The sequence below is a fragment of the Lepidochelys kempii genome, chromosome 5 (genome assembly GCF_965140265.1).
Source record: "Lepidochelys kempii isolate rLepKem1 chromosome 5, rLepKem1.hap2, whole genome shotgun sequence".
Classification (NCBI taxonomy): Eukaryota; Metazoa; Chordata; order Testudines; family Cheloniidae; genus Lepidochelys; species Lepidochelys kempii.
In genome coordinates this window covers 35,522,675-35,542,479 of record NC_133260.1, presented here as the reverse complement: position 1 = coordinate 35,542,479, position 19,805 = coordinate 35,522,675, and the positions used below count along the sequence as shown (strand labels likewise).

Genomic DNA, 19,805 nt, shown 5'->3' with positions numbered 1-19,805 from the left:
CATTAAATAACTTGCATTTGCTTTCAATAGTATGTAATGGTCCGTGGGTCAGAGAAGTGCCCAGTGCAGAGAGAGTACCCCAGAGTGGGGGCACCCTAGCCCCTGTCCTAGGTGACCACAGCAGGGTTGGGGGTCGAGCCCCCCAGGAATCCTGGGCCCAGCCTTGTTGGGATTATGAGGACTCTGCCAGACAGGAGAGTGGAAGGGGAGCCCTCAAGGGCAGGGAGGCCACTGGGTAAAGGAAGTGGGAGCGAGGACTCAGATCCTTTTGCTAGCCCACTTCACCGGTGTAGTGCAGAAGCCAGGAAAGTTCCCCACAATAGTGGGACTATTCCCCCGCTTACATTATGTTGTGTTCTTTCAACATGTGGGTTTTTTTCATATTACAGTATAAGATGTTAGATTATGCTCTTTAGTTACATCCATAGGAACTAACATGATAAATGTGTGCATTTTGAAGATTTCTCTGTAGACCATATTCTTGGGTTTCAAAGCACTTTGTTAAAAAAGATCATTTTCATTATAGCTTGAATCTGGTCTGCTGATGTGTGTTAGCTGCCAGTTTTTAGTCCTGACAACAGACTTGACATATGGTATCAATGGACTCTTTGGCTATCCCTGCTAGTTGTGCTGAATGTGTCCTGAGACTTGTTAGTGAGTGGGTGTATATGAGAAGGCTGTAGAGGCTTTATTTAGCCTTTGTATTCTTTGCATGATTGTGGTGTTTAGCAGTAATACCCTACATCTGTCGAGGAAGCTGTTCCTGGGATCCTTTTGTTGATGTCGGATCTAAATAGATCTATAATACCTGCCTAGTGACTGCTTTTGTGTACCTTCTTCCTGTTTAAAGGGACAAATTTGCCTTCACTCAGGCAGATCGCCCATTTAACCCCATAAGAATTTAAGAGCGTAAGGACTGCAAGATTTGGCTCACATTGAATGTACTAGACTTTATATTTTTGCAGAAGAGGGGAGAATACTTCAAAAATCTGTGCATGGAGTCCAAATCCCAATGATGTCAATGGGACTCTTTCCATTGACTTCAATTGGATCAGACTCCAAAGTTAACTTTTGTCATTGTCTAAGATAAGATTGTCTGTCTCTCTTTATTGCTGTCTTGTTCAGAATCTTGCAATGAAATATTTTCATGTAGTTGCATTAATGGTCCACATTTTATCAAATAAGTTGCTTTACAAAGAAACTAACTTAGTATGGTATATCTAGTATATTGTTAACCAGTAAGTTAGTTCATCAAATTTGTTCTTTGCTGTGTATGTTAATGCCAGAATAAAAAGAGAATTTTGTTTTTGCAGGTGAGAGACCTTTCCATTGCTTATTTCCTGGTGGGATTAACATATCTCTATGTTGGACTGTTAATTTTTGCTGCATTTCCCTCTCCGCCGTTGTCCAAAGAGTGCATTGAACAGGTAGGGAAAGACACTTTACTGCACTGTTTCCATCCCTTCTAATTACTGTGTGTAAAAATCCATACTTGTTCCTCATCTACTAACTTCTGTCTGTCTCTATCTGTGTGACTGGTGGCTCTTTGGGGCAGGGACTGTCTGTTCTTGAATGTGTGGAAAGTGACTAGCATGTTGTGGACACTTAGACAAACAAATACTGATGATTGCATCGACTCACTAATCTGCTTGCCACTACTTCCATAGCCATGTAAGGATAAACATGGTAAAACAGATGTCTAACCATTGGGGCTGGGAGGACCAAAGTGTGCTCAAAAACAAATTAAATCAAACTTGTGAGCTGGCTAGGTTTTATTAATTTAGCAGGGGAGGGGCACTACACTGGCTAATTTGTCTGAAGGCTAATTGACTATGAGCTGAACAGGTCAGGCTTCCTTAGGCTCTGATCCTGCAAAGACTTATGTGTGAATTTAAGTTTATGTGCAGTGACTAATCCCACTGACGTCATTGGGGCTATTCATAGCTGCTAAAATGAAATACCCACCTTAATCTGTACAGGATTGGTGGTTTAGATGGTAAAATCTTTGGGGGCAGGAACCATCTTTTTGTTATCTGTACATACAGTGCCCTGAGGGGCCCTGATTGAGGCCTCTGGGCACTAGTGCAATACACTGGCAGGAAGGCTGTCATACCTTCCACTCTCTCATCCATCCATTGGGCCACCCTGATCCCTTTGCCTCAGGCTGCTTCAAAAAGAGGTTGTCTTTTCATGAATCATTTACTGCAAGATGCTGTGCATGTCCTGTTGAGAACTTAGCATAAAAACATAAGAATGGCCATACTGGGTCAAACCAAAGGTCCATCCAGCCTGGTATCCTGTCTGCCAACAGTGGCCAATGCCAGGTGACCCAGAGGGAGTGAACCTAACAGGTAATGATCAAGTGATCTCTCTCCTGCCATCCATCTCCACCCTCTGACAAACCGAGGCTAGGGACATCATTCCTTACCCATCCTGGCTAATAGCCATTAATGGACTTATCCTGCATGAATTTATCTAGTTCTCTTTTAAACCGTATGGAGACCCCAGTGGAGCACCACATGGAGGGAGGCTACTGACAGGCTATAGCCATATCAGGACTGAAGATAATGTTTAACCAGGAAGCTCTTCTGTGAGCCATTTGAAAGAGCCATGATTAAATAATGGCTGTCAAACACTTGTTTCTTTTATTGTTAGTAATTATACAAAACAGTTATGGAACAGTTTGTACATTTAACAGATATTTCAGCTTGTCGAATCCATCCATTCCTTATTATCTGTATAGGATCCAGCTTCAATTATTACAAATAGGTCCCCAAAAAGGTGGCTTTGTCATGGAGCTGCGGTTTCCGAAAACGAATAAGGTTTTATGAATTTTCACAGGAAGGAAGGATACTTTCACTTGCACCAAGAGCTGTTTATGCACTTTATTGAGCAATTAGATGACTGCTGGAATATCATGATTCCCAAGGTAAAGGGACCTAGAGCCAACAAAACATTAAGTTACAATTAATTCATGTAAACACAATATTGTGGATAATAGGGGCATTTGAAATCCTTTGCATATGAAGACCGGTGCCAGCTCCATATTCTGTACTCAGGGATGTGTGCTGTTTGGAAAAATGTCATCTAGTGAGGGCAATACACAAATTATATCACTGGCCTTTCATATTACAAACCTTAGGTTATATTTAGTTGTACACAGGCTGCACAAGAGAGAGTTCAATTTTATGTCTTGATTTGAGAAGCACTATTCAGGCTTCATTTTTTCCACTTACAACACTTGTTAGGAATCTAATACAACTGTTGTCAATCCTGCCTAATTAGCCTTTCTTATTTTAGAATTTTTTAGACAATTTTCCCAGCAATGACATCATGTCATTTGTTGCAAGATTGTTCCTGCTATTCCAGATGATAACTGTGTACCCACTGCTTGGCTATTTGGCACGAGTTCAGCTATTAGGACACATCTTTGGCAACGTTTACCCAAGGTAAGGACTCTACCCTGTGTCAAGGGGTTGACATACAATGCTTCACTGGTGTCCTGTTGTGCCAGATATTCCACTAAGGCTGTGGAGTTTGCAGTGGGGGAGACGTATGTGTTTCAAAAACTACCCCTGCAGTTTTGTAGTGACATATTTGATGGCTAAGTTTGTGAAGGCTAAAGATTGGATGAGCATGGAAAAATAAGCTTTGCTCTTGCCTTCAGAAGTGGGCTCTGCAGGTCAGGGCAGTGACGCATTTGTTAGGGCAGGATGAGAAATCTTGCATTTCAGCTGCCTGTTCTATGGACCCCTTAGGCTGGGGGAGGGCACTTTAGATGTAACCGGGCTTGTGCCCATCCCACCCCACCCCACCCCAGGAACTCAATAGGTGCCCCTCCAACAGAGTGGATACTATCTGGGGTTCTCTGTTTGGTGTCACCCTCTGATTTTGACCCTCATTCCCATCCCTGTGTTTTCATTTGTTGTCCCCTGTATTTGCTTGAGTCCTGGGTTCAGTGGTTCCTCCCTTTAGGCTGGGGGAAGGGCCTTTAGATGTGGGCAGGTTTGTACACTGCCCCACCTCTCCCTGGAACTCCGTAGGTGTCTGTTCTGTGGATAAACAGGCAAAGCCAGAAGTCTGAAGCCAGAGGAGAGCAGAGATAGGAGCAAGGGCAAGTGCATGGTATGCACTGAACATCCACTGAACTCCTGTGGGGGCCAGGCTTATGAGCAGGACTGCTAAACCAGCAGCCAGCTGGGCTGTGGCCACTCTGACAGTGCTAAGGCAGTGCAGCTGGGCTCAATAGTTGCCTAGTAGCTAGGGTTGCCAATTTTGGTTGGATGTTTTCCTGGAGATTTAATCATGTGATATAATCTTTAATTCCTGGAGACTCCAGGCCAATCCTTGAGGGTTGGCAACGCTATTAGCAGCACAGTTAGTCAGGGAGCAGACCAGCAGCTGTTCTTAGCTGGTCTGGTGCCTGACACGATATAACTATTTCTTCCTATCTGCAATCAGGAACTGAGTTTAGACAAAGGATAAGCATCCCTCTCTGGGCAGAATTTTCTCTCATGTGTTGACTCCACAACTCAGAATGGTTGAAGGGGAACTTTTTGCCAGTTTACATTCCAGCAGATTCACTTAGGCAAACCAATGCTGGTCAGTTAGACAATTGAACAGTTATAGCTTACTAGACCCAATAAGGAAACAAAGAGCTGCAGGAGTCCTACATAGGCAAGTCTGCTAACTCTTCATGGAGGAAGGAAGGGAATGCCTCGTTGCTCTAAGATCTATCTCCCAGATGCTCTAAGGAAAAGCTTGACCTTTTGAAGAAAGGGTTCTCCTCCCTGCCATGTTCCAGTTCCTGGCAAATAAGTAAAGGATCTCTAGCAGACCTATACCTGGTGATGTGGGGAGTGTCCATCTCCAAAACATTATTCCAAGTACATTAGTCCTCTGGCAGATACCTTCACAATTCATTGTGCTAGCATCTTTTTGCACATATTTGCCCCACTGCTTTTCTTCACAGGTAGTTGAAGGAGTTAAGTCAAAAGGGCAGATAATTTTCTCGTGGTCTTCTCATGGCCAAGATGTGTCCTGAGTTTGTAAATCACTAGCACAGGCATTGCCACACTGGGTCAGACCCAAAGTCCATCTAGTCTAGTATCCTGTCTGCAACAGTGGCCAGTACCAGATGTTTTAGAAGATTAAAAAATCTTGTAGTGGAACTATGGAAAAATTGAACCATTGGAAGGAAGCATCTTCCTAATCACTAGTACTTAATGGTGGTTTATGCTCTGGGGCATGAGTGTTTATTGTCCTGTCTATTGTAATTATGCATGTTCTCTTTGCCTATATAAATGGCTAATCCTTTTTGAATCTTGCTAAGCTCTTGGCTCTCATGATGTTTTGTGGCAGTGAGTTCCCCTGGTTAATTATGTGTTGTGGGTTAGATATAAAAAGGTATTTCATTCTGTGAGTTTTAAATTCGTTGCCTCTTGTATTGAGAGGATAAATAGGTTGATGCAAAGAAATCATTGAGCATCTCTGCAATGTCTTTCCTCTTTAATTGCTCCCTTTTCTGCCTGGTAGCCCAGCCGACCCAGCCATTCTCTCACAGGCTTGCTGCTTCTGCTATAGTTAAACTCTTAGCACTCAATAGTTAACTATATTGTAGCTCTCTATAGTACTCTACAGTTAACACTTGTTATTTGTCTTTGATTATTTGCTCTTCAAATTCCATTTTAGCTGTCCTAATATCCATCAGACATTTTACCTGCCATGTTTTATGCTCCTTTCAACTGGCATCACTTAGGCTGGATTTCCAGTTTGGAAGAATACCTTTCTTTGCCTTCAATGACCTCTTTAATTTTGCCATTTAATGATACTGGTTTGTTTGGGTTTTTTTTGGTTTTTTTTCCCCCCTTGCTTTCCTACTTTTTGTTTAGTGATGTGCGTGCCTCCTTGTGACTGGAGCATGGTGGGCTTAAGTAGCCACCATGCTGAGTGTAATGTTTTTAATTTCTTTTTCAGGCTTTTTAGTCACTTTTTTCACTTCTTTTAAAAAAAAAAAAAATCCCCTTCTCTACAGTTTCTTTTCAGTTTTTGGCATGATTCCTCTCCTAAGGATAATGAACTTAATTATATTGTAGTCACTATTGCTTAGTTGCTCAACTGTAGTTACTGCTTCGATAAAAAGCAGGTTCTTTCTAGCTCAGGTTCCCCAACCTTCTTTCAGAGAGTCAGACCTTCCCCCAGATCCTAGCAGTCTGAGCAACAAAATGGCAGATGAAATGCAATGTTGGTAAATGCAAAATAATGCACATTGGAAAACCTAATCCCAACTACACATACAAATCGATAGGATCTAAATTAGCTGTTACTGCTCAAGAAAGAGATCTTAGAGTCATCATGAATAATTCTCTGAAACATCCACTTAATGTGCAACAGCAGTCAAAAAAGCTAACAATGTTAGGAACCATTAAAAATGGATGATATTTTCTGTCTTGTTATCTATCATGCCACTATATAGATTCATGGTACACCTCCACCTTCAATACTGCATGCAGTTCTGATCGCCCCATCTCAAAAAAGATATATTAGAATTGGAAAAGGTACGGGGAATGCAACAAAAATTATTAGGGGGTTGGAACAGCTTCCATATGAGGAGAGATTTAAAAAGACTGGGGCTGTTCAGATTAGAAAAGAGATGACTGGGGGAGGATGTGATGGAGAACTATAAAATCACAAATGGTGTGGAGAAAGTGAATAGGGAAGTGTTATTACCCCTTCACGTAACACAAGAACCAGGGTCACCAAATGATATTAATAGGCAACAGGTTTAAAACAAACAAAAGGAAGTACTTTTTCACACAATACAGTCAACCTATGGAACTTGTTGCCAGGGTTGGTTGTGAAGGCCAAAAGTATAAATCGGTTAAAAAAGAATTAGAGAGGTTCATGGAGGATAGGTCTATCAATGGCTATTAGCCAAGATGGTCAGGGATGCAACTCCATGCTCTGGGTGTCCCTAAACCTCTGATTGCCAGAAGCTGGGTCAGGATGACAGGGGATGGATCACTCAAAAATTGCCATGTTCTGTTTGTTCTCTCTGAAGCATCTGGCATTGGCTGCTGTCGGAAGACAGGGTACAAGGCTAGATGGATCATTGGTCTGACCCAGTATGGCCATTCCTATGTTCTTTGAGATTAATCCTCCAATATGAAACATCACTGAGACTTGATTAAGATCCCAACCCTCCTGTTTCCTGTTGCTATTAGAATAAAGGGGCTAGAACTGCTGTTCTGTCTAAGTGCCACTCAATGCAAGGATGGAGTTGGGGGTGGAACATAGATGGCTTTCAGTTATCTTTGCTGCATCCAAATTGTGGGACCATCTGGGAGCCTGCCTGGCCTCCAGTGTAAATTAGAACTCTCCTGAAGCTACTCCAACCTATGCTTTGCTGCAACAGCTCTTAAGGGGCTGTTCTGGCAACTGAATATAGCTAGTGGGCCATGCACCCATCTAATCCTACAGGCTTCCTTCACTACTTTCTCTGTGGTGGGGGCTTTGAGGGGGAGTGGTACAATCACTGAGTCAACTATGTCCCACCAGGGGAATTCCCCAGTAGGCTGGCTAGGGGTAAAGGGGCTGATACAGAATCAGATTTAAGGTTTCTGAAATCTTAAATATATTCTCAGTAAAGTAAAATTCTAGACTTTTCCAGAGAGGGTAGCACCATCAAGACTCTGCTTTTGCAGTGGTTATGGTTGTCAGGCATCCGGTTTTCGACCAAAACTCCTGGTTGGAAAAGGACCCTGGTGGCTCTGGTCAGCACAGCTGATTAAGCCACTAAAAGTCTTGTTGGCCACAGCGGCCAACTCCACATGGCTCCTGGAAGCAGCTGGCTGCTTCTTCTGGCTCCTAGGTGCAGGGGTGGCCAGGGGGGCTCCACACGCTGCCTCTGCCCCTGGCTCCACAGCTCCCATTGGCTGGAAATGGGGATGGAGCCCGTGGGCAGGGGCAGCACGCACAGCCCACTGGCTACCCCTGTACCTAGGAGCTAGAGGGACATGCCAACTGCTTCCAGGAGCCGCCTGAGGTAAGCACCACCCGGAGCCCACACCCCGAACTCCCTCCTGTACCCCAGCCCTGAGCCCCGTCCCACACCCAAAGCCCACGCTCCAAACCCCTCGGCCCCAGCCTGGAGCCCCTCTTGCACCCCAAACTCCTTATCCCTGGCCCCACCCCAGACCCACACCCCCTGCCAGAGCTCTGACCCCTTCTTGCACCCCTGCCCCAGCCTGGAGAAAATGAACAAGGGTGGGGGAGAGCGAGCAATGTAGGGATGGGGGACGGAGTGAGCAGGGGATGGGACCTTGAGAAAGGGGCAGGGCAAGGGTGTTTGGTTTTCTGCAATCAGAAAGTTGGCAACCCTAATGGTGATCATTCAGGGGTTCACCATATGACAGCACCCCGTCTAGTCAGATTATACCTGGACGAATTGTACCTACCATAATGTTGAAGGTTTTGTGTAATAACCGTCCTCTTGTAAGATGTCTCCTGCCCCCACCCCCAGGAAAAATTCCTAACATTTGAGGGCCTGTTTCTAGCAGCTGTTGTGTCTGACTCCAGTTTGCTTGAGGTAGCAGCCCTGCCTCACAGACCTCCTTTCTTATCCTTACAAATAGCTAACTTTGTTAAAGGGATTTTGTTTTCATTTGTTCGCACATGTCCTCCTGAATTACATCAAAACTAGGGAAATTGTTGTCCTTCTTTGTGCCCTTCTCCCTAGAGTGAGGATGAGCTATCTCTATAGCCTGAAGGTCAGATGGGCTGTGAATTTTACTTAAACAGAAGAAGGGACTTGCAGGTTAGAAACATAGCAATTGTCATATCAGATCAGACTAGTAGTCCATCTGGTTCAGTGACCCTAGCCAATAACGGATATCTCAGAGGAAGGAGCAAGTGGGGAAAAAGAGAGAATCTGCCTGTAGGGAAAGTTGCTTGCCCTGAAGCAGGAGGGTTTATATCTTTCATTGTAGCTGTTGTTTAATCCTAACAAATATGACTGCTCAGCTCTTGGCTTCAGTGATATCTTCTGGCAGTGAGTTTCACAGGCTAATTGTGTTTCCTTTGATTAGCTTTAAATTTGCTGCCTTTCTGTGTAATTGAAGGTTCCCTTGTTCTTGTATTAGGAAAAGGTAAACAGTATGCAATTTACCTTCTGAATGCCATCACCAGCGTTGCCAGCTCTTGCGATTTTTATCTCAAGTCTCACAATATCTGCTGATTTTCTTTGGTCCTGCACATCACCAAGAAATCCCTGGGAATCCGTGAGGTCAAAGAGAGCCAGAACAGCTCAAAAAGATATGTCACCAAGACGAAAGGAAAGACGACAGCAGAAGAAACAGTCCAAATCTAGAAGAACAAGATTATTGTATGGGGTAAAATATCACGGCAAATAATGGATATTACATTCAGATGGTTTTAGTGGTGTCGGGATATAGTTAAATGAAAACTGGGCTGTGTAGAACCCAGGGTATTTTAGGCCGTGTCTACGCTGCTGTGTAGTCCAGACTATGGGGTGTGAGTAGCAGCGTGCACCGAAGTGCTGAACTGAAACTCCCCCCGTTAACCCTGCAGGCACACACTTAAAGGTCCCCAGTTCACACTAATGTAGTCTTCTTCAAACAGGACTACGTTAGTGTGAGCTAGGGACTTTAAGTTCATGCCTGCAGTATCCCCCACAAGGGATTTACCATGCAGCACTTTGGTACACACAGCTATTTGTGCCCCCGTAGCCCAAACTATAGGGCAGTGTAGACATGCCCTAAAATATCCTGGGTTGTGTACAGCCCAGTTTTCATTTAACTCTATCGCTTTATCATTATAACCACATGGATGTAATATCCATTATTTAGTGTAATGTCTTAGCCCATATACTATTTGCCCAAATTAGAAAATGAGGATCTGGTGGATGTCTAGTGGGAGATGTATGGTCTCTGACATCCAGATTCATATTGTTCCGCTACTCATGGGTCTTATGCCAGGATTGATCTGATTCCTGTTTCTTGGCTAATTTGGTTAAAAGGATAGTCTGGGAGATATAACTTGGTCTGATCATTCCCCTGCATATATTAGATTAAAAGACTGGGACTCAGTGGAAAAACAAAGGGCCTGGTGGTTGAATAGAGCTGTGTTATGTGACCCCCTTAGAATTCAAGACCTGGAAGAAAATGTCTCAAAAGACATAGAAGAAAACGATAAGGATGGACTCAGTAAGTGCTCACTGGGATGCTAGAAAGACCGTAATGAGGGGGACGCTCATAACTAAAGCCTCATACCTCAAAAATATGAGAGTCTGGTAGAAGAGTTCAATTGAAGAACTTTCTGATTTTGAAGGTAGACGCAAATCTACAGGCTCTAAAAGAGTATATAAGAAAATAATTGAGATGAGGAAAAATTAACCTGTTAAAAGCAGATAAGGCTGAGCAAACCGTTAGATGTATTAAACAAAAATATTATGAAACAGGCAATAAAACTGATAGGCTTTTAGCCAGAAAGTTTAAAAAGAAACAGGATAAATCAGCTCTCCCTCTGATTAGAAATAAAACAGGAGATTTAGTAACTGGCATCACACAGATCTCTGAAATGTTTGCTAACTTTTTCCGTACTTTATACACTTCAGAACAGCCAAATTCTGAACTCATAAATAAATATTTGAGAAATGTGGAACTACCTCAGCTCTGAGGATAATGTGGCAGCTCTTGATAGGCAAATTGCTGCACGGAAAGTTGAAGATGTAGTTAAGAACTTAAAATCCAATGAAGCTTCAAGTCCCAAGGGGTTTTCTGGGAAGCATTACAGAGCTCTAAAGCAAGTGTTGGCCCTGTTTTGACTGGATTATTTAATGGTATATTGCAGGGGGATGAGATTCCAGATTCATGGAAAGAAGCAGAAATTGTGGTCATTCCTAAAGAAGGAAAAGATCTTTCCAATTGTGCATCATACAGGCCTATCTCTTTAATTAAAATGTGGATGCTAACATTTATGTCAAGGTGCTAGCAAACAGGTTGTGTCCATTTTGCCCAAATGTATTCACGCAGACCAATCTGGATTTATTGCTGGCAGGCACCTATCTGATATATCAGAACTCTGAATTTGATCCGTAATGTTAATTCTTATAATTCTTCCTGTATGCTGCTTTCATTCAACACTGAGAATGACTTTGACAGGCTTGAATTGGGAGTACCTCAGCCAGATTTTTAGTAAGGTTTGGTTTTGAAAATTCGTTTTATAGGGGCATATCAGCCCTATGTATTCATCCTCAAGCATCTTCTTTGGTTAATGTTCATCAATCCCCTCCTTCTACTTTGTCCAGGGGTAGAAGCGCAGGGTTGCCAGTTTGTTTGCTTTGGCTATGGAGCCATTTGCCCTCAATGTGAGAAATAGCCCCTTGATAAACATCTCTTTCAGAACACAAAATAGCTTTGTATGCTGACAATGTCCTGTTATATTTGCAGGATCTAGAAGCCTCGTTAAAAACGATAGAACAATTGACTTTAGAATTCGGGCAGGTATCGGGCTTCAAAATAAACTACGATAAATCTGAAATTCTGGGAATTAATGTTCCTGAAAGGATCAAAACCAACTGCTGTCAGCTACATAAATTTAAATGGGTAAGGGAATCTTTAAAATATTTTAGGAATAAATATTGTGGAGAAACATAATCTTTTTAAAGGAAATTACCCTCCAATGTGGAATAAAATAACAAAACAAATAGAAAATGTCTTGGCTAGGTAGGGTAGACTCAGTAAAGATGAATGTCCTCACAAAGTTATTACCGTGGGTGCCGCTTATTAGCAAAGTCTTGGTTCCCAGCAAAAAGTTGCTAATAAAGGAGAGTTGCCAATAAACAAAAGGCGGGTTTGCAGGGCAGCAGCCAGGGAAGTAAACGCAGGACACATGGAGCCCAGGCTATGGTGCTAGAGCAGGGCACAGCCTGGAAAATGCAGGGAGAGGTACCATGCAGGCCCACCACATCCCCACTCTCCCTGAAGACCCTGGCATCCAGGTTGCAGCCTCCCTCCCTTCTGCTGCCTTGCCCACACCCCACAGTGCTGGGACTCAAGCAGTGGCTCTGCTGCTGGGTAGGGTTGTGGGCCCTTTACCTCCTGTGTGGGCAGTGGGTCTCCAGCTGCAGGCAGGTTTGCAAGGTTGCAGCCAGGAAAGGAAGTACTAGGATGTGCTGAGCCCAGAACCCTGGTGCCAGGGGAGGACACAGCCCAAGAACACAGGGAGAGGTATCGGGAAGCCCCATGTGCTTCCTTCCCTGGCTGCAGCCCCACAAACCTGCTTGTGGTGGGGCCTTTCTTCCCAAGACCGTTGTTAATAAGTTTCAGAGTAGCAGCCGTGTTAGTCTCTATCTCCAAAAAGAAAAGGAGGACTTGTGGCACTTTAGAGACTAACAAATTTATTAGAGCATAACTTTCGTGAGCTACAGCTCACTTCATCGGATGAAGTGAGCTGTAGCTCACGAAAGTTATGCTCTAATAAATTTGTTAGTCTCTAAGGTGCCACAAGTCCTCCTTTTGTTAATAAGTGGTATGCATATTGCCACTGTCCAAATCCCATTAACATTGAATTCAGTGTTGCTATTAACCAAAAGTTGTTAATATTGGGAGTGCTGTTAACTGGCATCCACTATATTTTTGTTTGTTTCTTTCTTTCACTGCATCCCTGTTTTATCCCTGACATTAAAAACCTGGCAGGATGCACTATTAAAACCATATGTAAACCATAGAAGACAAAGGGTGAGTTCTAAGCTCTGTCTAAGGCTACAGAGTAAGGTGGACTAGCTTTCCCTAATTTGGTTTATTATTATTAAGTGTCACAATTAAAATGTCAACTCAATTGAGTTAACAATAGGCCATCCAAACACTCGGTAAAACTTGAACAAGATTGGAGCCCAGATACAGCTATTCATAGTAATTGTTAGATTAAAAAGAAATTTAGATCACCAAAAATAAAAAATCGCCCATTCATCCAGACCACCTTAGTAGCTTTGGACCAATTTTTAAAATTCCTGTCACCGAGGCCCTTTCCCTTAGCTAGTTTCATTAAAAATCAGGAATTTATCCTTAAGAAGTGTTTGATTATTTCTTGTGCGTTAGAGCTGAGATTAGTGAATTGGGACAGCTGTTCCTGGGTTCTGATCTGAAATCCTATCAATAGGTATGTGAGAATGTAAAGGTCCCATATTTTCAATATTTACAAATCAAACACTTTATTGTGAAATCTGGATATGAGGTGGCTCTAACTGGACCTTTAACAACATTTCAGGAGTTAACCCAGGAGCAAGCTGGAACAAAAGGTTTAATTTCGAAGATACATAAAATGTAGAATGAAAAAGATTTTTAAGAAAACAACCCAGATGAAAAGAATGGGAGAGGGATCTGGACAAAAATTGATCTGGATAAGTGCATCTCTTTATGGCAAAAGAGATATACATCTTCAATTTGTGCAGCTCATAAAGAACATTTTTATAACTTACTGCACAGATAGCATTTGTCTCTAATTAATATCCTCCATATTTTTGCTATTAGGGAGGTACTCTGTTGGAGAGGCTGCAGGAAAGGGGAACGTACTTGTACATGTGTTGGGTTGTGTTCAAGAATTAGATGATTTGGGGAGGAAATTTTTTAAAAGATTAATCTTATGACAAAATGCTGGCTTCTGAGAGATCCCCTGACTTGCTTGCTTAATGTTCTAGTAAAGGATCTCCCTTTAAGTAGAATGACAAATAACAATGACAAATTGTTTGCACTAAGACTATATATTGCACATTATTGGAAGTACATGACCCTTCCTCCTGTGGAATTGTGGTAGTAAAATATGGACTGTCCTTGTAATGGAAAATCTTTCACACCATGTATGTACACAAGAGAAGTGCTGGGGGAAAAAAATGGGTATTTAGAAATTTGGTCACCCTTTCTAGTATATTCCAAGAAGGAGGGCTTCCCAGCCAGCAAGCCGGTATCTTTAACCAGGTTCTCTGAATACTAACTAGATGATGAATAAGTAATAGATGATGTAGTATGTTCATGTTGTATTGTAACTTTGCTTTTATATAAAGTTTCAAATATTCAGTGTTTTTCTTAAAGCCCCATCTGGTGTTTCTCCAGTGGACAACTTAAATCTAATGCCCACCCTTTCTTGTTGTGCTATTAAAACGCTAGCTGTGTAATTAAGGATATTCATTTTACTCTCCTTCTGAAATGTCCCTTTAAGAACAGTTGTTAGTGCTGTCTATCTTAGCTTATTCTTTTATGGTTAAAATATCCATTCTTCCCCTAAACTTTTATAAGACCCCTTTATTTCATTTTATTTTATTAATTTCACTTCCTACCTTGTAAATTAGCACTTAACTTTTCAGCCCTTAAATTGTTCACTCATGCCATTTCAAGTGTGACATAGTTAGAAGCTCATCTATTTAGAGACTGACCTTTTCCATCAGAGACATACCTTTGTTGGGTAAGAAAAAAAAAAATGGTGACTTCAGTCAAAATGAAATAAACACAACAGAAGAGTAGGTAAACAAAAGCCATAAATATTTGTGTCTTGACTGTATTTGGTATTTTTCATTCCCAGATGAACATCTGTGTGGCTAAGTCAGATCCTTCCTGATATTTAGATATAAAAACGTTTATAAACCCTAAAGGCAGGTGACATTCAGGTATTTTCTGAGTCGAGAGTTCATGCACAGCCCTATCACTAGTATCTAAACAACATTAATGCTTTCTGTGCATTAGAAGGTTCATTCAGAAAGCAAAACCTGTTCAAGTTTACTCACTAAACATAAAAGAGTAGAAAATACATTGTTTATCCAAAAGAAACCAGTCTAATGTAAATTTTAGGTCATGCATTAAGTGAAATTCAGAAACCTAAACATTTGTCTTATCCATCAATCAAAATGTGACAAGCAGGGTATTAAGATTTGTTTTTATGTATTCTATATAATGCTTTCCATTCTGTGATGCATCTTTCTCTGGTATCCATTAGTCCACTGATATAGCTCAGTTCATTCTCTGGATCCAGGCACTTCTTTCATGTGCGAATTCAGTTATACAGTATTGTTTCTTTGTCTTCAGATGTTTCAGATGGATTTTCATATGCTAGAGTAACTAAGTATGTTTTAAGAAATGCCAAATTATACATAATCTCTGCTGAAGAAATTTTTGAGTCTAAACATTTAAATCTGTTTAGAATCTGGCACTTGCAATATTCTGTAGATGTCAAGTTAACTGTGAAATTAATTAGCTCTAATAGGATGAGTCCTACTAGTAGAAGCACTCGTACTGGATGTACATTTAAATTGTAATACAATAAGTGAAAGATGTTCTTATTACATAGTGGTATTATACATATATTAACTGTTTTTTCTTCCCTCTCTCTAGTATTTTCCATGTGTTGGTTCTAAACATAGCAGTTGTAGGACTTGGAGTGACAATGGCCATATTCTATCCAAATATAGGAGGTATCATAAGGTAGGTACCCTTTGCACTCTGAACTAGTCCTGAATATTAATGAAATTTACTTTTTGGTGCCAGACAAAGTCTCAGAGATCAATCTGTTGTATTTTTATTATTGTTTATAGTAAGTATACAAAAAATTAGAGTGCTATCAGATGTTAACATATGGAGCTTTGTTTAATCCTAGTTCTTGGAAAGGGTCATTCAGAGGGTTGAGATGATTGCCAGACAGATGTGAATTTGGAATAAGTTTCCTTCAGATCTCATTCAGGGTCCCCATAATTTACCAGCTTATTCTGAATCAGATACATGATTTTTTCAGCATAAAGTCACTAAGTTACTGTGTGGCCCTATTTGTATGTTACCACAAGTGGTTTCTGTGGAGTTTTTGTGGTTGTTTTTAAATCTTTAAAGACTATTTAAAAATTGATTTAAAAGAGACTGATTAAAAACAGCAAAAATGAATAAATAAAAAATCTGAGACAGAAGGAAGGCCGAAATAAAAATCACACTTCTGACTGATTTTTATTTAAACCTACTATTGTTGCAGCTAACTCCTATGATTTCTGTAATTGAGGGAGATTGAGAAAATATTGTCAATTTTTTCCAGAGGGTTTACTTTCTGCATTTGGAAATGCTTTGGGAATAGTCAGTTTCCCCTGTTGTTAGTCTGGGTTTTTACACAACAATCAGGAAAAGAAGGCATTTCAAAAAACAGGAATATGTGATTATAAAACCACAGCAATTGGCACTGGGGCCAGTGTAGTCACTGTAGCCACTCTTCACTCATTTTCTGAAACTGCTGGACTCAGATTTTTTTATTTTTATTTTATTTTTTTAACTCTTTGTGTCTTCTTTTATTTTTTATCATCTCTATTTAATTTATTTTTAGGGAAAACGTCTATCCTCCGAGAATAGAACTAGTCAGATTAGTCACTGAACATAAATTACATGGTGTGTTCAGCATGTTGTTCTGTTTGCGAATTGATCCTGATGTTTGCTAATGTGTTCATTACTGATAGTTGCCAAACAGTTTTCAACCTGTGGATGGTTCATGAACTGTGTAATTCAACTACTTGCTATTCTTGGGCATGCGATTGGTCACCTAAGTAATATGTTGTTGTTTCTGCTCCCTGATTGGACAGCTGAAACTTGTTGAATAGGAAAAAAATGCCTGTGAATAACGAATACTGGGTTGCACCAGGGGTTTGATAGCTGTCAAAAAGCCAGACTGGCACTGGGAGAGGGCTTCGATAGCTAGTGGAGAGTCAGGCTGGAGTCATCACTGGAAGAAGGCGTAGGAAAGGGTTTCAGTAGCTATGGGTTGGTCCTTGCTGGTGCTTGTCTCACTTCATGTTCTTGCAGTACCAGAGAAATGCTTTTTAGGAGCTCATACACATTTTGTTTAAGCCCCTGGGATGTTACCAGGTTCATATCTTTGATATTTACATTAAACAGTAACAAAAGATATTATCTGGCCTTGTTCTGACATATACGTAAATAGATTCCTCAAACGAAAGTAAAATACATCAAGATCAAAGTTAGGAAGTCTGTCTCCAGAAGCATCTGGCTCATTTGACAGTAGGATTGCTCTGGGGAGAAATACTTTATCAAGTAATTAAATGCCATAGGAGGAGGAGGCAGATAATGAGGAACAGAAAACAATGTTTTTTTGCCTGTGACAGCAAATAATTATTATTCAGGAAGACTGTTTTAGGAAAAACCCCAAGGAACTAGAGTTAACACAAAGCACTTTCATTTTTTTGCAGATATTCTGGAGCAACGTGTGGTCTGGCCTTTGTATTTGTGTATCCATCCCTCATCTACATGATCTCCCTGCGTCAGTCAGGGCAGCTGACGTGGTCAACACTCATCGTTCACATCTTTATACTCATCCTAGGACTGGCTAATTTGATCGCACAGTTCTTGCTGTGAAAACGCTCCTGCTGGCTTTCACAAGTAGTATTTTGAGGTTTGACAACTGACTTCAGCAGCTCTATCGGAAAAGCTGAGAACCTCCTGTCTGTCAATATCTTCCTGAGAAAATCTGCATCTTTGAAAGCAAAGGACAACTGTGTTTTAGTAACAGTTTTCAGGGGTTTGTAGGGAAATGCATCTTTTGGAAATACTACATCACAATAGATAAAATGGGCCAAATTTGTAAATGGCACAACTCCACTGACTTCATTGACAGTACATCAGGGATGATTTTGGCCCAAATGTTTTTATTTTGTAGAGAGAAATATTTCCACATGGATAAAACATACCACACTTCACTTTTAGAAATGGTTACTTTTCAGCTTTACGCTACAGAATTCTTTTCTTCCAAAATCGTGGTTCTTGCCCTTATTAGCAAACAAACCCTCGCAATATTCTACAGTGACAGTTGCCCTAATTTTCCTGTGCTGTTTGGGACTGTTACTGACAAAAGGGTTGTATTTGTAAAGCTAATTTATAGCCAATCAGATGACAGCACGCTGTTAATATAACTTTGTGTAACCTTTAAAAAATATATGCAAGAAACCTCAGGTACGGAAACAGCATAAGAAATCAATACCGTTTCTACCTGCAACCAGAATGCTGCATGCACGCTATCTGGCCTTTGAGAACAGGTCAAGTAATGAGGGGTGTCCAAAGTTACAGAATAAGTTGATGGTTCAACTAGAAGTAGGACCGAGATTCTCTTCGTTCCAAGTCCTATAACTGTTACCATTAGAATAGCTGTGTGTTGTGTATTCTCGTGAGCAGGTTTACTTCATATATGTACGTTGGACGCAAATGATCAGAGCATTCGTGTATGTCCAGTGTAGTTCTTGTGCCCCTGCAGGATTTCAGACTGTGAAAATCCCTTGCTGTAGGAAAACTGTGCTTTTCAAACATCCATTCTATTCATGTTGTTATATGACAGTATAGTCAGAGAGATGTACAATACACACAAACTGACAAAAATAACAAATTAAGATTGTGTGAAAATTTAAAAATCCTGTTTCAATGTAGCTGCCAAATATTCGGTATTAAAATGTACTATAATCTAATGTACAAAATACACGTGCTGTATATTTTATGCGATATGGTGCAGTTTCAGAATCACTAGTACAAAATTGCAAATGCATCATCTGTATATGCAGTCACCATGCACAATTGTGCCTGCAGAGGCTCCGCTAGATGACTAGTTCACATATGCAACTCTGAAAATCTGTGTCTGTCAATGTGCAATGAGTAATAGCAAGGCACGACCTTGTAGGCATGCCCTTAGGACTTTATGAAAGTATGCACATAATTGGAAATGCACAGGTATAAACCACAAAGACTGAGATTGTTATAAAGTCCACAAAGGGTCCATCTCTGCTCCCATTGAGGTCCGTGGCAAAACTCCTATTGTCTTCATTGTGAGGAAGTTCTGGATGAATGATCTCTGTTTTGGTGGGAGAAAAGTCTCTCTGAAAAGCTGTTGCCCAGTAGCCAGCACCCGTTAAATACCACATGATGCAGGTGTAATGCTGGTTTCTGAGTGATGGAACATTAACTTCTCTAGAAAGCATCTAATGGAGTCATAATCTCACACCTGGTATGTTCACACAGAAGTGTGAATGCACATATTCAGAGAGGGAATTGTTGGTGTGATGTTTCTATATCAGACAATCATAGCACTCCATCCGATTCGTGATGGAATTAAACAAATGTCAGATTTCATTGCCTCTTGCTAAAATGGAAAATGAATTTAGAGATGCTTTTGGTTAGAAGTATCAAAGTGTGAAAGATTGGTGAGGAAATAGGAGTCTGAGTTGGTGAAAGAGAACTTGGAAACTGTAAAGTTTGTGGGTGAGGTTTGGGCCCATTGTGGAACCAGCCCAAAAATGGATAGACAATCAGTGCTGTGAAAATAGTATTATTGTGCCCTCTTATTGTGAGGGCGGAGTATGCCCCAGCCCCAACATCTCTCTGCCCAGATGATTCTTGTCAGATGGGCTCATACATCTGACCCAGAACAGTTTGTTGTGACTCCCGTTGCAGGGTGGCTGGGGAATGTTTTCTTCAGGTTTTGGGGGAAGCAGAAAGCTCCCTCCTTGTGCTCACTCTCTGCCCAGAGCTTTCCTGGCATACGCCTATGTGCACCTAGTAGCCAAATGTTGGGGCTGTAATAAAGAATTGGCAGGTTTAAATTGAGTGGAATGGTCTTCTGAGAAACTGAATTCTAGAATAATTAAGGGGAGAAAAGTTGAATAATGTTCCAACAGTAGTAATGATGTGGGGGATTCAGAGAAGCTGAGAACTGGGAAAAGAGAATTTTAATTGGGGGTAAGAATTTTTGTTGTTTTATCTGAAAGT

At 41.1% G+C, this 19,805-nt stretch overlaps 1 protein-coding gene across 3 annotated transcripts in view; it reads left to right on the top strand.

Moving 5' to 3' along the window:
- Positions 1 to 18,520, top strand: part of SLC38A9 (solute carrier family 38 member 9) — a 69,840-nt gene extending 51,320 nt beyond the window's left edge. For all 3 annotated transcript variants that reach the window (XM_073343949.1, XM_073343950.1, XM_073343951.1), the window contains exons 12-15: positions 1,314 to 1,427; positions 3,301 to 3,449; positions 15,402 to 15,491; positions 17,246 to 18,520. In XM_073343949.1, the coding sequence (XP_073200050.1) occupies positions 1,314 to 1,427; positions 3,301 to 3,449; positions 15,402 to 15,491; positions 17,246 to 17,411 (519 nt within the window). In that variant the 3' untranslated portion in view covers positions 17,412 to 18,520. The remainder of the gene's footprint in view (positions 1 to 1,313; positions 1,428 to 3,300; positions 3,450 to 15,401; positions 15,492 to 17,245) is intronic.
- Positions 18,521 to 19,805: the final 1,285 nt, after the last annotated feature.